Source organism: Mesocricetus auratus, unplaced genomic scaffold, assembly GCF_017639785.1.
Source record: "Mesocricetus auratus isolate SY011 unplaced genomic scaffold, BCM_Maur_2.0 Super-Scaffold_100021, whole genome shotgun sequence".
NCBI lineage: Eukaryota > Metazoa > Chordata > Mammalia > Rodentia > Cricetidae > Mesocricetus > Mesocricetus auratus.
The window spans coordinates 30,629,197-30,652,468 of record NW_024429202.1 but is presented as its reverse complement, the minus strand read 5'-3'; the positions used below and the strand labels follow the sequence as shown (position 1 = coordinate 30,652,468).

Sequence of the window (23,272 nt, the reverse complement as noted above, 5' to 3'; positions counted from 1 at the left end):
GCTAATTCTCCATCTGCCTTCTGTGAGGTCTCTTAAGACCTTGGAAGATTCCCTACAGAAATCCAGAAGATCCCTAGCATTTTAGATGCAGGGAAAATAGTAGAACTAACATGATCTGGTCTTCGTGAACTCAAGTGGCCTGTTAGTAACTGATGGTTTCCTATGTGTTTAAAATGATGTCTGTGCAATTTTAAAATTAGGAATTCTTCCTCTTCAGTGATCAGCTGTCATGTGGAAGGCACCTTTTCAACATTTTGTATGCAATGCCTCATTTAGTCCTCGTGTATACTTGCTACTATAATTATCCTTGTTTTCAGAATGAGAAAGGTGGGGCCAGTGAGATCACTCAGATGGTAATTTGAGTTTGATCACTGGGACCAACATGGTAGGAGAAGAAAATGCAATTGCAAAGTAGGTGCCATGCCATGTCCACACCCATGTACTTACATACAGTCACAAAATAAGTATATAGTGCAAAGCTTCCCACAGCTTGGAAGCTAGAAAAATGGCTCAGTAATTTAGAGCACTTGTTGTTCTTTCAAAGGACTGGAGTTTGCTTCCCATCAGTCACATGTAGTGGCTCCAGACCACCTTTTACTCTCACTTCAGGGGATCTGACACCCTTTTCTGGCCTTCTCAGGCATCTGCACACATGTGTGGACACATATATAAAACACACACTTTAAATAATTTAAAAGCTTAATTAAGAAAAGAAAAACCAGAACGAGAAAATTGAAGTATAGAAAAGGTAGGAATGGTCCAAGATCCCTGTGAGAAGATTGGTTTGCAAAAGCCCATGTGTACTGTGCTAAATCACTCAGATTCTGGTGTGATCCTCGGAATACCACAACAGACTCCGATGTCTGTTAGTGGAGATGTATCTTCTTGATACAGGGGTAGTTTCTTTAAACATGGTTGGTGCTACAACCATAGCAACAGGTCCTTTTGATGTCATCAGTGTTATTTTGAGATGTTGTTTTGGCTTTTTGGTTGGCAAATGCTGCCACATAAGGTGGCTTAAAGCACTGTCTTGGTATTCCTACCCAGCTGAGATATGAATTCCCTTTCTATTTGTCTTTGCAGTTGAAGCCAGGAGCCAGCTAAGCTGAAACAAGCTTTGTTCTATCATCCCTTGGCTTTGTGGTATTACACTCTAGACTCTACCTCAGCTGTGACTGGCCTCACTCATTTTTACTCTGTAGAATGCCCTGCAGGCTTCGCCACTGTCTCCTAGGCTGTGAATTACATTAGATAGTCCTTGCTATTTGTTTCTTGACTGTCACTGAGCTTCCCATATTCAGTCTTAAGTGAAACTTTCTTGAGTTTAGTTGTTTTCCCAGTGCTAGAAACCAAGTCCCAAAAGGAAACATTTTATCTTATTCTTTGATGTTTATTGTGTTGAGAGAAAGGTTGACAGATACCAGAATTGCCTTCTTTCCTCTAAGCATTTAAGCCATGGTGTTAGAGAGAGAAGGACCTTGACAATTTTCATTTACACTTTCTGATTTAATTTGACTGTTCTTGCTAATTTTAACACAAGCCGATCATTTCTTGTTAAGTTATTGCAACATAATATTAGGGGTACAACAATTAGATATTTATTTTTTATTTTATTTTTGTACTCATTTTACATTCAACCACAGTTTTCCCCTTCACCTTTCCTCCTGTTCCCCTTCGCCACCCCCCAGCCTACTCCCCAACCACTCCTCCAAAAGGGTAAGGCCTCACAGGGGGAGTCAACAAAGTTGAGGCACATTAAGTTGAGGCAGGACCAAGTCCCTACCCATGCAGCAAGGCTAAGTAAGGCAACCTACCATAGGGAATGAGCTCAAAAAAGCCAGCTCATGCAAAAACAGGGATAGATCCTGGTCCCACTGCCAGGGGCTCCTCATACAGACCAAGCTACAGACTGTTACCCACATGCAGAGGATCTAGTTCAGTCCCATGCAGGCACCCCAACTGTCTGCCTAGAGTTTGTGAGTTCACAAAAGCTTGGTTCAGACTTGATGAAAAGGACTTTCTAGAGAGGACTACCAGATAACATGACCCACTGACATTCTTCATAGAAATCCAGTGATCAGCAGTCCCTTCAAGGGCTTTCTGAGGCCTGCCCAGCTAGAGGGAAATGCATGATTAATGCCAGCTTAATTCCCAGCTGACCTATAGTCCAGAAGCAAACAAACTTAATTTGCCTCATGACAAGACCCACATACTATTTCTCCAAGAATTGCCTAATACATAGACGTCAGAGAGGGAGAAGATACAAGTTTTTGTATCCTCAAGAACTCTTACTAGTAATCTGCAAATACTTTCCCAAGTGAACATAGAACTGTCACTGGACTCAATATGAAACCACCATGAGAGGCTGCAAAACAAAAAGTAGCATCTTTTATATGGAAATAAAAAATACCAAACTTGATTTCTGCCAAGTTCTCACCTACCAACAAAACTAGGTGTGAATTTCTCATTCATGGTTTCCCGTAATTCTTGCTCTCCCCTGACAGGCTTTTTCCTCTGCTCATGTCAGCTGGATTTGCTTCTTTTCTTTTTTCATATATTTATGTCATGTTTCTTTGGACAGCATTTGTAGAAACAGTTGTGTTGGGTAGATAGATCTGAGACCTATTGGGAAGGTAGGTCCAAGGAGAGCGGAATGGTAGAGTAAGGACTGCTCGTGAGTCATATTTCTCTTAGACAAATAATTAAATAAGATTAATGGACTGCTCCAAAGAAAATACATACATGTATGTGTGTCTTGCGTATGTGTGAGGATGCAAGTGTGTGGGGAGTATATGTGGAGGTCAGATGACAACTCTGGGTGTCTTTCTCAGGAGTGTTATTCACTTCATTTGAGTTTGGGGGAGGAGTCTAGGGGACCCATTTGGCCAGTGACTCAGCAAGATGCATGCAAAATTAATTAAATAAAAGCAAATGAGTTCCATGCTTAGTCTTGGGTTCCATTGCTGAGATCACACAGTTCTTGGAAGTATTTTTGATCTGGTTCATGCTATGTATGGTGGAAAGAGTGAATGTCACTTGAGGAATTGTCTCCTTCCCATTGCCCTTTCTGCAATCCGGGGGAGCAATTTCTTGAAAAATGACTGATCTAATAGGGCCACTGTGGATGATACTACCCCTAGGCAAGGGACTCTGGGTTGTATAATTAAGCAAACTGAACAAGCCACAAAGTCTTAACTAGTAAGCAGCATTCCTGTGCAGTCTCTGCTTCAGTTCCTGACTCCAGGTTCCTGATTCAAGTTCCTGCTTTAACATCCCCTTTTGATAGCCTGTAAGCCTAATAATCTTTTCTCCCAGGTTTCTTTGTCCATGGTATTTTATCATAGCAATGCAAAGGAAACTAGTAAAACATTAAAATCTGAAATTGGGAACACGGTTTAAAATGTTTGGGATGAGGAATTTCAGCCTGTATTGTCAAATGCACAGCACCACAGTTCCATTTCCATTCTTGGTTGAGAGAGAATTGATTATATGTCTAACATGGGGACACAAATTAGGGTAGTCCTAAGTTTCTCTAATTGGCTGATTTCATCAGCCACATTGGATTACTCTTTCCATCTTGCAAGTCTCTGTTCTGAATTTCATGATTAGAGAAGGAAAACACATTTGTGGTGATATGTGATAACCAAATGTGTTTTTCCTGTGTATTTTTCTTTATCCTTTTAGAGGATATGTTTTAGAGCAAGCCTTCTGCTGCCCACAAAGAACATATTATTTGCTCCTTACTAGATTAGGAGGCAGATAGCTAATTGGGGGCAGGATGAGACTCAGGAAGACACTAGATAGGAAATGGTGCGTTTCAGATGCCTCCCTGAAGGCTTGCCTGGAGAGTGAGTGTTGAACGGCTGAGTCTTGTCACCCCTCTTGAGCCTGCTGGTCTTCCTCTTGCTGGGAGGAGTGATTTGAGATGAAAGAATGGAGAAGTCTTGCCATGTTCTTGTCAGTGTCGATTACAAGTGTTCAATTATGACTGCCTTGTGATTTCCTTACCCCTTGTTGACAGGGCAGTGTAGAAGACGACCCTGACTTCCAGCACTGGGGGCTTCATTGAGACATGACCCCACAGAGAAGCACTCAATATCAATTAGTGACCAAGATGTAAAGTCACTATCTCTGGTTCTAATTTCTTCATGGTGTCAATAGGCTTTTGACAAGGGCAGCACACTGATAGGCCACTAACCTTGCCGGCAACCACATGCACTTCTAACTACAAGCATTGACTGAAAGCACTAGCTTCCATTATCAGAATATAACTGGGGGACTTTCTCCTGTTGCTAGGAATCTGAAAGGGATATTAAATCTATAATAGTTGATTTCCTATCTAAAATGTCCTAGGATTAAGTATTGCATAACTTAGTTTTAAAAAATATTTTGGAAGATTTTCATGTGTATAATGAGGTTGCATGGGATGAGATTTACAGGTGCCAGTGTGGGAATTAGGAGGTTAAGTGGTCTGTGAGTAGTTTATGTGCTAATAGGTATAAGTTTAATTTTAATGAAGTAAATAAATATTGATGTTCTAGGAACTAGGCTTTAAAGCAGCCATCATTTCCTACTGCTTTGAGAAAAGCAAAGATATCCTCTCATGACACAGATGACTGCCCTGGTTTCTTACAGTATTCAAAACTTCAATATCTAGTGTGGTGTTTGTTATTTTATTTGCACATATATAGTGTTTGTGTATGCACACACTTGTAGAGACCAGAGGTTCGCATCTGATGTCTTCTTCTGTTACTCTCCGTTTATTTTTTAAGACAGGGTCACTAGCTGAGCCCAGAGCTCACTAGTGGGCTACACTGTGACTAGCTAGTAAAATCTGGGGATGTGCCTGTCTCTTCCACACTCTTATACACAAGAGTTACAAGCATGCTGCTGTGTGTGACTTTTTACATGGACAACGGGGATCCAAACTCAGGTTTTCATGCTTATGTTAAGTACGTCACTAACTAAGCCATTTCTTCCAAACCCGGAACTTTTAGCTACTTTTTTGATCTATGGGAATATTGTTATGTCATTTTATACCATGTTCATTTAGCAGAATAATAGGAGTAGGTTTTCCCCTGGGACCCATGCCTACCTAGTGTCAGGTTTTGGCCTCATTAATAGTGTCAGGTGTGGGTTCCAGTTCACGGAGCATACCTTAAATCCATCCATAAAGTGGTTGGTTACTCCTATAACATTTGTGCCACTATTGGCTCTGTATATCTTGCAGGCCTGTCACTGTAGGACCCAGTTTGTAGCTGAATGATACCGGTGATTACTTTCCTCTGGTAGTAGGCAAAGTACCCTCTAGGACCATGAATGCTAGTCAGTAGGGGTGAAGCTTTTAGGTGTGTATCAATTTGATTTCTCCAAGTTCAATGACATAGTAAGGGGTGTCTTCAGCAGTAGGGTCTTACTATCAGATTGTAAAGGATAACCTATAGCCTTGGCAGTAGCTTTTGAGTTTGAGGGATAAGTCTAGGGGACCCATTTGGCCAGTGACTTCAAGAAGATGTACTCATTCCTTGCTCGGGAAGTTTTACTTGATGTCATAAGATGTCTAGTTTCAGTCGTCTGTCTGTCTGTCTGTCGTCTGTCTGTCTTGGAAAGCTTTTAGAGTTTTATGTTTTCATATGGTTTCTCAAATGTCTCTAATGTTGGTTGTCTCTTCCTATATTCTCTCCTTTCCTCTGCCCTCTCATCCCCCTCTGCATTTAATCTTCCTCATCTATGTCCCCTTCATCTCTTTGTAATACTGTGTTTGATCCCTCCTTTCCTGGGAGAGAGAACTAGAGATACCTGCTCTGGTCCCTTACTAGCTACCTAACCTGCACAGCTCTTCTAGTTGAAGCACACATGCCTAAAGCTTAAAAGCTAACATCAACATAAAAGAGAAAATATGGAATATTTGGTTTTGGGGGAGTCTGAGCTACTGCTTTCGGGATAATTGTTTCTAGCTCTTATCCATTTACCTTTAAACATCATGATTTTATTTTTCTTAACAACTAGATACAGTACTTTCGAAGGTCCCTAAAGTTAAAAGTTAACTCCCTGTTGCATTCCTGGGGTACATACCATTAATTCTAATGTTTTACTGAGTGATGTGTATTAATAATGTAACAAGGGTTTTATATTTATTTTCACATAGGTTATTGATTCAGAATTCCTTTTCTTTTTTCTAATTTAATAAAAATAAAATTATTGTCTTCTATAAATTTCTACTATGAAAGATAAAAACCTTCAAAACACTTCAGTTATCTGGCCGGAAGGTGATTTTTTTATGTTACTTGTTGCCTCGGGGCTCTAAGTCCTACTTATCTCATAAATCAGTTTTTTCTTCAAAACGTTTCCAATCTCATGTGTTTTTATTAACAGTGAGTGTGCTCTAAGTGCATTTTATCTATCGTTTTAACCTTATTTAATTTTTTATTCAAATGTTCTACTTCCTTTCACAGTAGTTTATTTTTATTTTTGGTTGGTAGTGCCCGTAGTTTGTTAGGGAAAACAGAGGTGGGTTGAGGATCTCTAACAGTGACAGGCTTGCTTCCTTCCCTCTTTCCTAAAATGCCTTTTTCTGATGCTCTGTTGTGCCCTGTCTCTTCCTCATTCTGCAGTGTACCCCCCAACTCTAATCTGCCCTTTGGTGGGTATTGATATTTCAACCTTCACTCTTTTCATCTCCTATGATTGCCCTTTATCTCCGGTCCCTTTTGTTTAGCTTTTGCTTGTCTCTCTCTCTCTCTGAGTGTCTGGATGTCTCAGTGCTGGTGGTGGCACTAGGATTCCAGAGACTGAGCTGGGTGGGAATGGCAGAGCAGAAGGTGCATGGGTGAGCAGAGCAGGTAAGGTTGGGAGACTGAAGGGCAGAGAAGAAACGGAGCCTCCAGCTTCAGATGCGGGGAGGCAGAGTGCAGCCCTTGGATGTTGGCATGTCAGAACAGGTTAAGAGAAGCAGAATTTGAGAGGCCATGGACCATCTGCCTCACTGCTCACAAGTCACCCTTAAGAGCTAGAGGGAGGCCAGGGCTTAACCTTAGAGATGGGGCCTCCCACAGAGTTATGGCAGTTCCTCATGCTAGCTGAGATCTTCGGGAACTGTTTTCATAGCATTGAGAGAATGCCCAAATTCTTTGTCTCGGGCTTTCTGTAAATAAAAGACAGTAAGATTTGTTCAAAAAATAACCCTGTAGGAATATTTGGGTGTATGTGGGTGTGGGGGTAAACAATTTCCAAATGTTAAAGGGCCTTTTGAGGCTTTGCTGACAGAGTTGTTGTGATGTTAGCATTGCTTATGAATGAAGGTTTCCTTGAAATGTGTCTGATGAAGAGTTAAAGTGTTTTCAAAATGTGTCCTGTGTGCAGCTCATCTCCTCTGCCATGAAATGCCATTTCACCATGATTTGATGGAGCCTTTTCTCCTTAAGCCTTGCTTCTTCCAGTGTGCTGTGCTCGGCATGGTAATTAGGGACTTCAGCTGTCAGCGACATGATGCTCCTGGCTGCTTCTTGAGATCTCTTTTCCCAGAACCTCAGTCCTCACATTTCCCTGGCAGACTGTGCAGTGTGTGTGAGTGGTAGGGCTTGGGGGAAGCGTGTAAAAACCAAGGCTGTGAAGGAGAATCGGCCAGGGATGCTGGCTTTTCATTGAAGTTTAGTTGGAGTTTCAATGAGGTGAGACTGTTTTGACAGACTTCAAAATGTAATGATAGAAAAATGAAGGGGGTTCATCAAAGTCACAGTAAATACGGAGTAACAGCTCAGCGACTCAGCATGAGGAGACAACAACCCTAAAACCTCAAAAAAAAATACCGAGTAATTAAAATGTACATTGTGCAGCCTCCTTCTCAGTAGGTACCTTTCCAAGGGAAGCAGTGATTTTATTGTGAAAAATATAAACACAATTTTGGAGATGTAAATTGCATGCATGTTTTAGCCTTACTCATAAACACAGAAAGTTTCCAAATTGTAAATATAATCAAAGCACACAACTATAGTAGAAATCTGACTTGAGGAAGATCCCCAAAAGGCAGAAAGCTCCCCTGGCCCCTTTCTCTCTCCTACTCACTGACCTACCCCTTCAGTGCATTTGGAAAAGATCAGGTGGAATTCTATGCTCCCATTCCTGAGGACATACACCCTTCTTGTTTGTTTTATTACTTAGAAGGGATGATGATTTTTGTCTCTCTTTCCTTTCCCATTTCCCTTCTCTTTTCTTTGTGTATCATATGGAGGTTAGCATCAAAAAGATGAAGAAATTCATCAAAATGTTACCAAACTCCTTGCATTTCCCCACTTCCAACATGGACCTCAACTAGAGGCAGCCCCAAGGATTGAGCATAGGGAGCTTGCCTGAAATAGAAAAGTCACTAGAGGACTGCTGAAAATATGTGTGACTCCTGCCTTGCTTGCCACTTGCTGCCTTGGCGATTTTGAGTAGAGCCCTTTATTTATTTGGACCACAGTTTCCCTGTCAAATGCATTGGTTTTGCCTGGGTGCTTTTTGAGTCAGCCTTCCTTCAATATTGCGCCCCATTCATCCACCCCCATGCAACTGGAGCCCTGAAGATCCAAACCAGAATAGTACCTTTCTTGAGGTACCCTTGAGTTCTCAGGAAAATTGTCACACAGAAGACCCAAGGAGTGAAGTGGCATACATCTCTGGGATCTTCTGTCATCCTTTGAACATCTAGGGTAGATTCTGACCAACTTCGTGTACCTCAGGATATCAGGAAGCGCCCTGGTGTGGTAATGATATAATCCCAGAACTTGGGGGGGTGGTAGATTTCAAAGTAGCCTAGGCTGTGTAGTAAGACCCTGACTCAAAAAGACAAGCTTAAGCACAAGAACTACAGAAAAGAAATGCATTTATTACTTTGCTTGGCATCAGCTGACATGCATATAGTATACAATACATACAGTGTGGAACACAGTTCAGAATGACAGAGACTCTGCACATGGTGTGTGTTCTAAATGGGAGGAGAGTTCTGGGTATTGAATTGCAGTTTTGGGGAGGTTTAGATGAAGAAGGGCATGCTGCTAAGAATGCCAAAGTCAAGTATAGCCACTTTGAGGAAACCGTGGGTGAGCTATGACCCAATGGATGCTTTGGAATTAGCTTAAAAAGCTACAGAAGACACAGATGGCATTCCTGGAGGAGAGAGAGTTGTGAAGGAAGGGCAGTGGGTTTGTTTAACAGAGCACAAAAATGTCCCATTCTAGTATGTCACACTGTGCTGTGGTTGGCACCCTTAAATTACAGGGCCTGCAGAATGACTTCCCTGGGACCACAGGCTGCACACCCAACAGGAGATGCTCACGGCTTTTATGTTCCCATAAAACCACCATGTCCTCTGCTCTTGGCTGTGTAACCAGCAGTAACTAAACAGTGTCTATGGAGCTTAACATTTTCTCCAATCAGCTGTGACCTGAGGCCACCACACCTCAAGGAGCACGGGTGACATCAGAGCAAATGGCTCTGGTGATATCTGACACCAGCGTACTTGGCAATGCCCAGAGAATTGTGGCTGCTGTTATTCGGTATTTAGCTTTGTACTCACCCTGCCACTCAGAATAGGATTTGAGGGTTGTGAACTAGACTCTTATTTAAGCTGTGGTAACCACCAAACCCATCTGGTCCGTGGCGTATATTTCATGGGTAGACTGGATCTACTTTGTGGTACAGTCAATGGTTTCAACACTTGAATGAAGCCCAGGGTGGATGGATCTCAGAATTGTGGAACTTCTTCTGTTTCTAGGAGCTTCCTCACTTAAATTCACATAGAGGAAGAGTTCTGGGCGGAGTCCATGGGTATGCATATGTATGTGACTCTGCATGCCAGGGAAGGGGAAACAGCCACATGAGAACTGACCAGAGAGGTGGCCATCAGGGCAAATCCCTCAGTCAGCACTGCCTGCCCTAAGTAGTCCCTTAGGCCAAGATTGCTTTATTCCACCTCACCCCCAACTAATTTGGAAATCTGCTTGTCATCCTCAATTTGTGACCTTTGTTCCTCTTGATCAAGCCTAATTTGTTGTTGATTGTTTTACTCTTTACTCTTACTCTTTTGAGGGGTCTACCACACTGCTCCCAAATAAATCACATGGAGGTTTATTCTTTCTTATGAATGCCCAGCCTTAGCTTGACTTTTTTCTTTTGCCAGCTTTTCTTAAATTATCCCATCTGCCTGTTGCCTATGAACTTTTACATTTCTTTATTCCCGTACACTTCTCTTTACTTCTTACTCTGTGGCTTGCTATGTAGCTGGGTGGGTGGCTCCTGGAGTCCTCCTCTCCTTTTCTTTCTCCTTCCTTGATTTTCTTTTCCCAGATTTCCCCTTCTATTTATTTTCTCTACCTGCCAGCCTTGCCTGTCCTCTCTCCTGCCTGGATATTGGCTGTTCATCTATTTATTAGACCAATCAGGTATTTGAAACAGGCAAAGTAACACAGCTTCACAGTGTTAAACAAATGCAACATAAAAGAATGCAACACATCTTTTCATCATTAAACAAATTTTCACAGCATAAACAAATGTAACACATCTTAAAATAATATTCTACAACACTAATTTACTTTTCCTTTGCTTTTAGGAGAGTAGACCTGGAGAAAGCAACAGCTGTGTGGAAGAAATAATTCGGGTAAGGATACTCTTTAAAATATTATCAACATATTGGCCATGCACAGATTTCCCTAAAGAAGGAATTCCTATGGCCACATTATCCAAGGGATCCGTCATGGTTTGTTGTTTGATGTTTACCTGTTCTGAGGAGGGTCATTGAAGTCACCAAAGTGTCACCCAATGGAGCAGCCCTTCCCTTCAGCTTTCTAGGAGGTTGTGAAGTCCTGGTGTTTTGAGGCACACCGAGGTGACACTATTAAGGCATTCAGCTAGATGAACAAGAAAACAGATGTTAGGTGAAAAATACATCAGGGCTCACATCTGTATGCACTCATTTATCACCCGAGCATCCTTTATTACTATGTCCTGTTCCTTTAACACTATGTCCTGAGTCAGGCAGGGGCTGCCTTGTGATTTTTCTTCTAAACTTAATTAGAGTCAGAATCTCCTGACATAGAGATAGTGCTGAAGTCTAAACTGCATTTCTATGTTGTGTTGCAGATTATTAACTTTTTTGGTGCCCTGCTTGCCTTCCTTCCTACTGCCTTCCCTTTATAAGCCAGTTTCACACAGAGATGGACAAGTTCGGCTTTTCTGAGTGTTCTAACTTATAATCTGGAAGTCACCATTAACCCATAGTTTTTTCTTTACTCGTATTTTTTTAAGAGGAAATAACCTAAAAATTTACAGTTCTTAGAAAATTGATACTACACTGGGCAAAACATCAAAATAAATTACACTAGATGGTATGGTCATTTCCTGTAAAGAGGTGAACATTAACATGTTCCTACCTTTTGGATATCCTTCATGTATTTTCACTAATTACCAACACCGTACAGTATTATTATATAATTACTTGACTTAACAATTTTTACCTTCACAAATTGATTTCAAAGATGGATATTTTCCTTCCAGAAAAGTGTTACTTCGCACATAAATCTTCCTAAACTCTCAAGTTGGTCAGAGCAACTAAAGTTAGTTCTTTTTAAATCTGTAATGATTTTTCTGATCTTTAATTATATTGAGTCCATATTTTATTTTTAAAAATCTGCATTGTCTATTTTGTTTCAGATTAAACTACAGATAGTATATGATGATGATAAACTTCTATTTTAATATTTCAAAATGTTTTCATGTTGGGGCTAACTCCTCCACTGTCCTTTGATTGGGTGTATTGTCTGTGATTGTATACCACTCTTTCTGTGATTAGACTTGCCTCCTTATATCATCTCTTGTCCATTCTGAAGAAATGTGTCATTTGTCATCCCTTCTCCCTGCTCTCTGACAGGGTCTCCCAGGCTGGCCTGGAACCCAGGATTCTGCCTCCACTTTCTAATTGCTAGGATTACGGGTGTGTGCCATCAGGCTCAGCCCCGGACTTTTTGTTCTCGTCATTAGACGGGGCTTGAAATTGAAATAAGCCTTAAATAATTTATACATCAAAAAGTTATACTTTCAGGAAGCTGAAATCCATTTAAGTAAAGCAAATTCCTTCAGTCAAATTTAAAGCCTTTACTTTTTCTGAGGAGAACTAACGAAGGCCTCAGACCCATCCCCACCCCTGTCCGCCCCACTCCTAACCTTCTTACAACACTGACTCACAACCTCCCACTTGGCGCTGCCTCTGCCACAGCCCTCCTCCAGTCAGCTGTGGCACAAAGAAAAGGACTGGAGCCGTGAAGTAGATGGATTAGTGCCCACACATGAGGCTGGGGGTTCCACAGTTGTACTCGCTGGCTCTGGATGTGGGGACTGTGTGAAAGAAAGCGAGCTGTTTGAGCTCTCCTCCTCTTAGAGCCCTTAAGAAGTCCAGTTCTGGAGAAGTGGTAGTGGAGTCTGTCCTGGACGGGTCTTTTCCACCAACTCCCACACTCTTCAGGCAGTGCCGGTAGGGGTTGGTAATGGAGGCGTTACCAGAGGATGCTCTGTGTGTCCAGTGGTACCCGGGTTTTTTTCTTGCTAGCTATTGCCTCACGCAATTGGTGATTCTCCATTCTCCATAGTCATCTGTCCCTCTCTCCCTAAATGTATTGTCTCCCCCAGACACAAGCGCAGGGCTCCCTTCACTTACAGCCTAGCATACTTATTGTGTATCTGTCACACACCAGCACCCCACCCCCAGACTATGGCCCCTATTTAAAGTCAACGAGCAAGTAAGTGAATGAGCAAAAGAACCCTCCAAAGGAAAACCACGAAAGCCATCGTGATACATTTGCTGAGTCATGGCTATGGTTGGTTGTCCTTTTGATGTCTTGTTTCCATGGATAGCCTTTGTAGAGCCCACTTTTCTTCGTAATTTTCCTGTTCTGTGACTAATGTGGGGAAACCTGATGTGGTCAGGGTCATTGGGAGTACTTGTTTGAAGCCATGCTGTTTAAGGGGTGGTGCTCTCTTGTGCAGGAAGCAAAGGACCTTAAAAATGCCTCAGAATGATGGCAGTTGGAGTTCTCGTGTCCATCCTGTGTGGATAGGCAACTGGGAAAACTGGTGGGCTAAATAGTTGCGGCCCCCTTGCCCTTGTAGAATTGTCTACCTTCTAGTACAGGCAGACAGTACTGTCTCAGAGATCCAGTTAGGAAATACATAGCACCAGCTGGGACAGACTCAGGGATTTATGTGACCTTACCATATGCTATATGACCTTTCTTGTGGTTAAGGCTGATCTCTCTGGTAGTTAGAAGGTAAATACGACGACATTGACTGAGGAATGATAAGGGCCCCCAGCAAAGGAAATGGCAGAGTTCAACCTGTGAGAACCCTATGAGGGCAAAGTAGACCAAAATGACTTGAAAGTTGGTGGGTAGAGATAGCAGGAGCAAGATAGTGCTGGCCTCCCAGGAGTGTTCAAGTCCTGTGGAAGGGAGCCATGAGGTTGGTGGAGGGTGATATGGTCAGAGTGGCAGTTTCCGTTCCCTATCCTGACAACCATGGCAGATGGGATAAAGAGGTCAAAAGAAGGAGCAGGGAAGAGTAGAAGTCATTGAAAGAGTGCAGAGGAGAGATGTTTGGAGGGACACTCTCAAACGTGAGCAGTGGGGGCACTTAGGATTACTTCCGTCTTAGGGGAGAGAAGGGCAATAGGAATCCATTTATAGACATGCTGAGTTGAAGGGCATTCGGAGCATCCAAAGAACAGAGACGAGCTTGTAGGTGAGTGTAGCTCACAGCGGCCGGCTGAACTAATTGGTAATAGCACTGCAGATGCGCCACATTTTCCAGGAGAGAGGGCGGGAACCAAAGAAGTGAGAGCATAAAGGCCCAGGCAAGAAGTTCCACCTGTAAACAAGAGAACTGAGTGGAACGTATGGCAGGTAGATGCTTAGCGTGATGGGTCAGTTCTCAGAGTTTGAAGGAAGGAAGCTGAGGTATTCTGCTATAACAGATCCCCATGTCCATGTGAGGGCAACGTGAAAGTGCCAGCCCATGCGCATGCGCCACCCGTTAAACTCACACCAGTTTGTGGCTCACATTGCCAACTGCGTCTTTAACTTCTGCCTCTTCTCCCTTCCTTTATTTTTTGCTGAGGTGACTGTTTTCAAATCATTTGAATATTACAATGCATTCTAATGTACAATTACTTTTTATTCTTACTCGGAGAATTTTCATCCTGGGACCTAATAAATCTGTGCACAATTACAGAATTCTCGTACCCAAGGGCGAGTTCTGTGGAGATGGGCCTTAAGCGCTTGAGGCCCTTGTGTCTGACATATACTCATGTTGGCAGTTCTGCAAGTTGTCCTACATTTCACCCTTGGAGGTTCAAATGGTATAATATACCTTGGTGCCTTTCATAGCATCATCCATTAACATATAATGGCATTAACATTTGTTCAGCCAATAAAAGCCGTTTACAACATAATGGAAGGTGTGCAGGGCTAGAATCCAGGATACACAAGTTTTGTGCAAGAAGGTTTTAGATTACACTTTGCTGAGGGCACCCCCACAAAGTGCTCTGCCTTTATAATAACAACCAAGGGGCCAGTGCTTGAGATTCTGGTTTGAATTTAGAGACTATTTGAGTGCAGCGTCTGAACAGATTCCCTTCTTGGCTATCTTCTTTACTCACTAATTTAATTCTAGTGTGCTGTGAGGTATCCTTCGTGGGGATTTGCATAGAGTTGCATTCCTCTGTTTATATGAAGGGGATAAGTGGTACTTGTTTAAATTCTAGGGATCCATTTCCTGACATAATAGAACAGCCTTCAGGCGAGTACAGGGAAATCAGTTTTTTCCATAATTTCGCAAAACCTGAAGATCCCACTACATAGCATCCCTGGAAAGGTTTGTGCATTGTGAGCAGTGTCATATGGCTTGCACATCAGCACAGCCTATCACATGGCCAGGCTCTGGGTGATGGGACAAGAGAGGCCTTGTACTCAAACATCTACGTTCTCCTTGCCCCAGTTGAAAACATATTAGCTACTCTGTGCCTACTGAACATGAGAAACAAAGAGATGTCTTGTTTCAGTGATTTGCTTGGGTCATTTGGAGAACTGGCTCAGGTCACATCTCCTCCACTGAAGGCCAGAATAGCTTTTTATAAAAGTTCATACTGTTTCTTGTATCATTTTTTTCATTTGTTTCCAACACTAAAAATATAATTCAGGGCAAGTTATAGCCCACCAGTAACAAAAATCAACCCAGGGAGAGAGAGAACTGTCAAGGAATAACATTAATATATTCCATTACTTTTTATAGAAAAATAAACCGGACTGGGGTAATGCACACTTTTAATCACAGCACTCAGGAGGCAGAGGCAGGAGGATCTCTGTGAGTTTGAGGCCAGCCTGGTCTACAGAGTGAGTTCCAGTCCAGCCAGGGCTAAAGAAAGAAAGAGAGGGAGGAAGGAAGGAAGGAAGGAAGGAAGGAAGGAAGGAAGGAAGGAAGGAAGGAAGGAAGGAAGGAAGGAAGGAAGGAAGGAAGTGACTGTAAGACATTAGGGGCTAGAGAGATAGTTCAGCAGTTAAGAACACTGGCTACGGCCTGGGTTAAAGTCCCAGCACCTCACAGTAATTCTAAACATCTGAGCTCCAGTACCAGGAAATCTGGCACCCTCACATAGACATAAATGCAGGCAAAGCACCAATGCACATAAAATAAAAGTAAATAAGTCTTTAAAGAAAAAAGAAAGAGAAGCCATATGTTAATATAGAAAGTTCATGGAAGTAAACCTATGATCTTACCCAAGGATAAATTAGGGCATTCTTAGTACAAATCATTGTTGATCTAAAAGCCTTGTATAAAGGACTAGATTCCTACCTGCCAAAGGCATCTAGGTGACTTGTTGGAGGGCCATCTGGTCACTCTCTATGCCATGAGTCTAAAGGAGTTCAGTCTTTATGAGAGAGGTGGGTCTGACCCCACCCACAAGCAGGAATGGCAGCCACGGGAACGCTGAGGTTCAGGGCATTCCGAGGGTAAGCTGGTTCTGCTCTCAGTAGCTTTCTTGTCTGCTGCACAATTAGGGACCATGTAGTCATTTTCAGGTTGATAGAGTCAGTCAGGTAACCACCTGGTACAGTTTGTGTCCTAGCAAGGGGAGGTACAACAGCCTGCGCATGAGTGTCAGTGGTCGCAGTAGTGTTGTAGGGTTTTATGACATGCTTCGGGAATGTCAGTGTTGCAGCAGTGACTGCGTCTTCGAAAGCACTTCATTTTTCTATGTGAGAGCCAGAGAGTAGTCAACGCGCTTGGCGCCTGGGTACCTGCTGCACACAGGAGAGACTCAGTGTGTGGAGAAGCAATTTAGTGGGAGACAGCCAAACGGGGAACAACAGAGATGTGTTTCTTTCAGAAGCATATCGCTCCCAGGCAGGCGGCTTGCAGACTCCAGCCCAGAATAAGCCAGTGGGACCTGGAGTGAAGCTGAGGTGGTGATCTTGCTGGCCTCTGCTGGCCATGGGAGTACACATTGGCATCTCTATAACCCATTTAACCTCTCAGGCTGCCTTTGCTATTTTACCTTCTCTGTGTTTGAGCGAGCAGTTTCAGAAAACTGGGTGCTTAAAGGTGAGTCATGTGTGGTAAAAAGTGAGCAGCCTTTCATAGAACAGAAAATATTAATGCATGTAAAATCACAGTAGGCAGTCATACAAATCACCCTAAAAGACACCACTTTTATTTCATTTTTTGAGTTGACAGGTTAAAAAAAATTGTATGTTTTAGGGAAACTAGATTCTGGTGTTGTATCATACAGTAGTACAACACGTATATTTAAGAAATAAAGTTAGAGAAATAGTTCCAAACAGAGAAATGATAGACATTTAAGGGGTTAGTATGCCTTTACTGATTTATACATTATACAATGTTTGTACAAAATTTTAGTTTACTGCTAGAGAATCTAGGGCCTTCTACATACCAAGTATGTTCTGTGTCACAAAACTGAACCCCTAACCACCACAACTAGTTTTCAGTGTGGGTTTCATTTAAGTGCTCTTCTCTGGTGAAATTTTTTAAGGTCCTGGACTGGAACCCAGGGCCTGCCAGTATTATGCAAGGATCCTAACACTGACCATAGAACATTTATATGTTTAATAACTATGTAGGTTCGTAGGTCTTTGAAAACTTTATAACAGGGCTAAAGATATGGTTCAATGATTAGGAGCATCCATTGCTCTTCCAGAGGACCTGGGATCAGTTCCCAGAACCCACATAGCAACTTACAACCCTCTGTAACTCCAGTCCCAAGGGATTAGATGCCCTCTTCTAGTCTTCATGGGTACCAGGCACAAACACAGTGCACAGACAAAGCACTCATATACATAATAATAAATAATAAAAGTTTCTTAACTTATAACATAGAAAGCTGTCTTTAGAGTTATTGTTTTAGAAGGCAATGAGAAGGTTTAGGCTACTAATGAAGAAGCATCTAGTCATGAATATATCTGCTAAAGTGATGTCAGCACATAAAATGTGAAGACAGATAAGATCACACTGCTTGCAGAAGTATCTGGGAAGTGTTTGTGTGTGTGTAAACTCAGTGTCAGACAACCCCCTGCATAAAGACCCCCCCATCTGTGGCCCACTTCATCTCTGCCTGGCATTGTCTGTTCTCACTCTGACCTAGAAATCCCATCAAACAGATGGTCCTTACAAATAGGTCCTCGGGTCCAACTCACCAAGCCCTGTCCTAGTACCATTACTGCCCAGATCACCCAAGAGCATTGCCTTATTCCTCCCCAGAATCACTGCCAGTATTAGCATGTTGACTGTATGTCCATAGTGAGGTGAGGCCATTTTCTCAGACAGGTCCTGCTGCTTACTGGACCAGCGTACCTGCTTGATTCATATGCCCATTGGCCTTAGCTGCCCTGGGTTACTTCAAGTGTGTGGAATGGATAACAGCATACTCAGAAGCTAGTAATGGAGGCTACACTGTGAACCCTATGCCACGCAGCAGGAGGTGGGGCCCCTGGTTCATAACAGACCTGCCTTCCAGGGTAGGATCACAGCAGTCTTACAATGCTGTCTTCCATCAAGTAACCCCCAGCTGGAGCTCATTGTCAGCACAATATTCACAGACAGAGCATCTGGTGTACTTAACCTTGTCCTCATCAATATATTCTCAACCTTCATCCTCATTTCTCCCAAGGGATCTTTTTTGGGGGGCAAGGATGTTTGCGTTATAACCAACCCAGGGACCTACACAGGCTAAATACCAGTCTACCACAATTCAACCCCATTTCCCAAGGAAGCTCTTTAGAAACACTTTTCTGACATCCCCTTCATGGAATTCGTGTCACCCCATATGCTCTGTATCTCTTTAGATGTTGCACCCGTATGTACTGGGCTTTCTGTTTAGAGTAAGCTTTTCATGTGAAGAACTGTTCAGTATGACCAGCATTTGGGAGTGTTTGGTTGGGTTCTGCCTTCTCTGTTTGCTCCTGTGCCCCCAGTATGTCCTCCCTTGCATAAACGCTTCACATTCCCTGTTCTTGGCAGACTGGTGTCTCCCTTGGGTGTCCTAGGATGGGCTGACTTCAGCTTCTTACAGATCTGGGCACCAGGACAGCTGTGAGTGAAACTGGAAAATACCCACCACCCCCTTTCTGTAATTGGACTACTGATGCTAGATGCTTGCATTCATCTGTCTCACTCCTCCTACCTTCTCTGTACTCTCTTCCCACTTGGGACTGACACTGCCTTCCAATTCCAAGTCCCAAACTATACTGAAGCTGACTCAAGAGCCAGCAAGTGTTTCCACTGCCTTGTAACCATGATCTCTCTGCTAGCTTCCTGTTCTCGGGGTACACTTGTAATGTTCCAATGTATTTCAGTTTAACAGCAACAACGTGTCATAGAAAAGGAGCAGGTTTTGTCCAGAGCTGCATTCCCTGGGGCCCCTCTGTCCCTCCGAGGTAGGGGGACAGAGCCTCTCATCAACTTTACTTCCATTTTCCTTCATCCCTCTGCTGCCAGACTGTCACCTACCATACCTGTAAATCAGCATGTACTGAGAATGTCACAACCCCAAGCATGCTCATCAAGAGGCAGAGGGATGATGTTCAACACAGCACCTGTAGTAAAGTGCTTCTCTGCGTCTCTCCCAGCTATACCCTCTAGGATCATTCCTAGCTTTGTGGTCCTTCCTTCCTGTATCCATCTGGGATGTCCGTGTCGTTAGTTAATCTCCTGCCAGTCTTCTCTTAGGTTATCCCTTGCACACTACTATTCCTTGGCTCCTGATAAAAGCTTCCAAGTGCTGGTAGGTGTCAAATGCATGCCTTGAACAGAGCTGTTTCCTGAATTTCATGCTCACCCATGCAGCTACCCATATTTCCACGTGTCATGAACACCTCTCCCTTAACTCTGCCTCACACCTTTCCTCCAGTCTGAACTATTGCTGTCACATGGCTACTAACAATATTGGATTTTTCTCTCTCACTGTCATCTCATTCAATTGCTCCCCAAACTCACTCTCTGTCTGTCTGTCTGTCTGTCTGTCTGTCTGTCTGTGTCTCCCTCTCCCTCTCTCCCTCTCCCCCCCTCTCCCTCTCCCCCTCCCTCCCTCCCTCCCTCCCTCCCTCCCTCCCTCTCTCTCTCTCTCTCTCTCTCTCTCTCTCTCTCTCTCTCCCTTTCCCCCTCCCCGCTCAGGTCAGGGCACCATCCTTTCCTGCATAGATATCCCAGAAGACTGCCCACTGGCCTTTGTCATCTAGGCCCCCTCCAACTAGTTCTCTACAACTCAGACAGAACCAGCTTTCCAAAGCATACGTTGTATTAGCCTCTCCCAGGCTCAGGGCAGTCGGATCCCTGTATGTGATTTGCAGAGCCCTTTGTGATCAACTCCTGTGATGTGGCTACAGCCATGCTTCCCCAGCCCACACCCCACACTTTAATTCCTTTTCTGCTATGGTGTCACCACCGCAGTCCCTCTCCCCACGCCCAACTCCTGGGTCCTGCTCTGCTTATCTTCAGGTCACAAGCTCACCTGACTCCCTTTTACTTGTCATAGCACTCTCTCTAGAGCCTCTCTCTTTCCCCGGCTCTGAGATAGAGGCTTCTAGTTTGTGTTCCTAGGAATATGGATTCATACTATAACACTTCCTACGTGGTGGTCTTTCTTATCTCTCATTGGTCCATCTATCTTGAATGGCTGACACAACAGCAAGGACATAAGAGATGCTTAATAAATGCTGAGCAAATGGAGAGGAATGAATGAATGAATGACTTCACCCTATGCTTGTTACTTGTACCTGCTCTTCTCCCTGTTATCTTCCCACACTATAACAAAAGTGTTTGAGGTGATTTTCCCTTAAAGAGTACTTCTCTGAGAGCTATCAGTACAATGTATGTAGAAGAACCATCATACACCATCCAGTGAACAGAAATGCAAGAGAGATGAAAATTTACCTGCCAGTGATCAGGGGTCAGAGCTGGAAAGGAATCTAGCTATTACTGCCGAGTGTGGCATACCAGGAAAGCCCAGGGCTTTTGTATCTGCCACTTGTGTCTTGATTATCTTTTATGAGATTGGGTTTTTCATTTTGATAGATAATGAATTTTACAAGTTGAAGAAATCACGATAATAAGTTTGCTAGGATAATTTGGTTAATTAGCATGTTGCTACTGTGGAATCAAGGGCTGCAAGTCAAAGTGATTTCACTGCTAATGTGGTCTATGCAAAGCATCTCTTGGAAGAATTAAAACATCCACCCAGAGCGATCAGCTCAGGGCACACATTTAAAACTTGTATTTATTATGAAAACCACATGCAGTGTTCTCTGTTACTTTTTTTTTCCAAATTGAGGGTTGTAGAATTACATTGATTTCCTGCAAATTACCATTGTGTGTACACAGATCTCTGAAAAATAATTTCTAACAGAGAGAATGATAGCTTGAAGATGGAAGAAATGGAGGACTTGAAAATGAGAGCATGTATCCTGATAACTATTAATGTATTTTGAATCAGGCATAATTCTTTACCCCTGTAACTTTATGGATATTTAGCCCATTTGAACCTAGAAACTTAGGAAAACTCATGTTTCCTTTGTTCTTGCATTCATGTGTTTTTATTAAGTGCTACCGATTTCGGCCTGTAGATGTGTAACTTACCATTTTTTATGCTCATTGGATGCTGTGAACTGTAAATACTGAGAAAACAGTGATCAGACTCTGACGGTTTCAGAACTTTTACAGCCTGCCTGGCACATTTGCACGTTCTTTGTTCTGGTTTTCTAGGAAGCTGTTCTCACAGCCCCTGATTTCCCAACAGGTAGCAGCACGGTGTTGGGTTTCTTTACTATCCGAAATTAAATGTTTATTAGACATAAAGCTTTCTCTTCCTTTGTCCATGGCTCTATTTATGGTCCTGTTTGTGCCTTAGATCTTCTAGGGAAATATGCTTAGCACCTCCACTTTCTGGTCGATATCTTTCAGAAAGACTGCCTTCCTCAAAGCCTTAGTTGCCTGAGGATCATTCAGCAAACTGGGCCATTTCTTGTGCCTGAGGTAGTTGGTTTGGAATGGATTGTTGTATACTAACACAAGCTGATTTACGTTGTGTCCTGCCTCCTCATCCCCACACACTCAGCCTTTTCTCTCTCCTGGGGATTTCCTGGGAAGTGATGGGCAGTTCCTTGTTTATTGTAACGTTTTTTTTTATTAGCCAAGTTTTCATCATATTTTTATGGTAACTCTAAATAACTAGAGATTTGTGGTTCCATGAAGTTAATATGTAGTGTTTTATTTTCTCTTATCCAAGTGTCTGTCTATGAATATTGATTAGGCTTCTGAGGTCAGCTCTAAAATATTAAGATCTGAGGGGTGGGGATACAGCTCACTTCTTGTCTCACATGCACAATGTCCCTAGGTTAAAAAACAAACAAAAAGCCTGAAACTGAAGCATACTTATTGTCAATCTGTTGTGCATTGGATTTAATACACTAGGCCATGGCTACTTGCAAATATTTTCAAGTACAGATTTATTATTCATATAAAGCCTATACTTTAAATCACCCTGGTATTGGCTCCTGGTGAACATTTTCAGAATACTCATATATGTGTACCCACTCCCTGAGTGTAGCTTTCCCATCTGTAAGAATAACGATGTTGGGTCATCTGTTTAAATATGCATTTAAAATTCACTTCAACAGCATATACCTGTAAGAAGACAAAGCAGATGGTCCTTTAAAGTTACCTAAAATTGCTGTTGAGCACTTATGTTTAAATGACCAGCTCCCAACTCCTACCCCAGCTACTTCTCAGGGAACCAAATTAGAGATTAAGTGCCTAGGAGTCCAAGGCTGGACTTCACTAAAGCGCATTTGAAGACTACGGAAGCTCACCAGAGGCAAAAAGGAAGAGGGGAGAAAAGAAACCCCAGGCATTGTGGGACATGAGAATGATATTGCCCAGAAAAAACTAGCAGCAACAGGTTCTTTTTGGCCAGGGAGATAAACACCTCCCTTCTGCTCTGCAAAACAAGCTTCATCATCTTGGCTTTTTAACTTTCCGTTCCCTTGTTTGCTCACTGAAGCCATCACTACCCCATGCACACACTGAGCCCTGAGCTCTTGGGGGGAAGAGAGACAGGAGATGAAAATGAAGCTAGGTATTGTTGTATGAAAGGAGGAGCCCACTGTGTATGAAATAAAGACCCCAAGGCAGGTTCCTAGAGCGCTGGAGACAAGCGCTGATGCTGGGGGTGGGGGCAGAGGCCATGGTAGCTGGAGTCGCCTGGAAAGGTTGTCAGCAGCCGTGGGATAGTGAAATGATTAATCACTTCAGCACAAAGGAGCACAAAGGGAGATTTGTTAAGAATAAGCAGGGGACAGAGTATCAGCTCCAGGGGCCACGGGGCTCCTCTGTTTAATAATGTCTTTTGAAAGTGTGTGCCACATCAAAAGCAGAAGCATATGCCACTGGAGGAAAATCAACCGGAAAGGCAGAGGACGCAATATTCAGTAAATTAGAAGGAATATGTAGGAAATGAAATTAGCAGCCATTCAGGTCTTAACATGCCTCCACCCCCCTCCCAAAGTCTAGTGTCTTAGTATCAGGAAAACTCACAGGCCCTCAGGTGGCACAGATTACACCTTTTACTCCTAAATATGAAAGGAGCCTGTCAGGTCAGTATTTTTAAGTAACCTTCTTCTCCTTAAAGGCTTTGAACTAGACGAGCTCCATGAATGGAAACCGGAACCACTGGTACCTG

At 42.9% G+C, this 23,272-nt stretch overlaps 1 protein-coding gene across 3 annotated transcripts in view; it reads left to right on the top strand.

Moving 5' to 3' along the window:
• Aff3 (AF4/FMR2 family member 3) overlaps nt 1-23,272 on the top strand; it is a 471,135-nt gene that overhangs the window by 228,084 nt on the left and 219,779 nt on the right. For all 3 annotated transcript variants that reach the window (XM_040729442.1, XM_040729441.1, XM_040729440.1), the window contains one exon: nt 10,589-10,636. In XM_040729442.1, the coding sequence (XP_040585376.1) occupies nt 10,589-10,636 (48 nt within the window). The remainder of the gene's footprint in view (nt 1-10,588; nt 10,637-23,272) is intronic.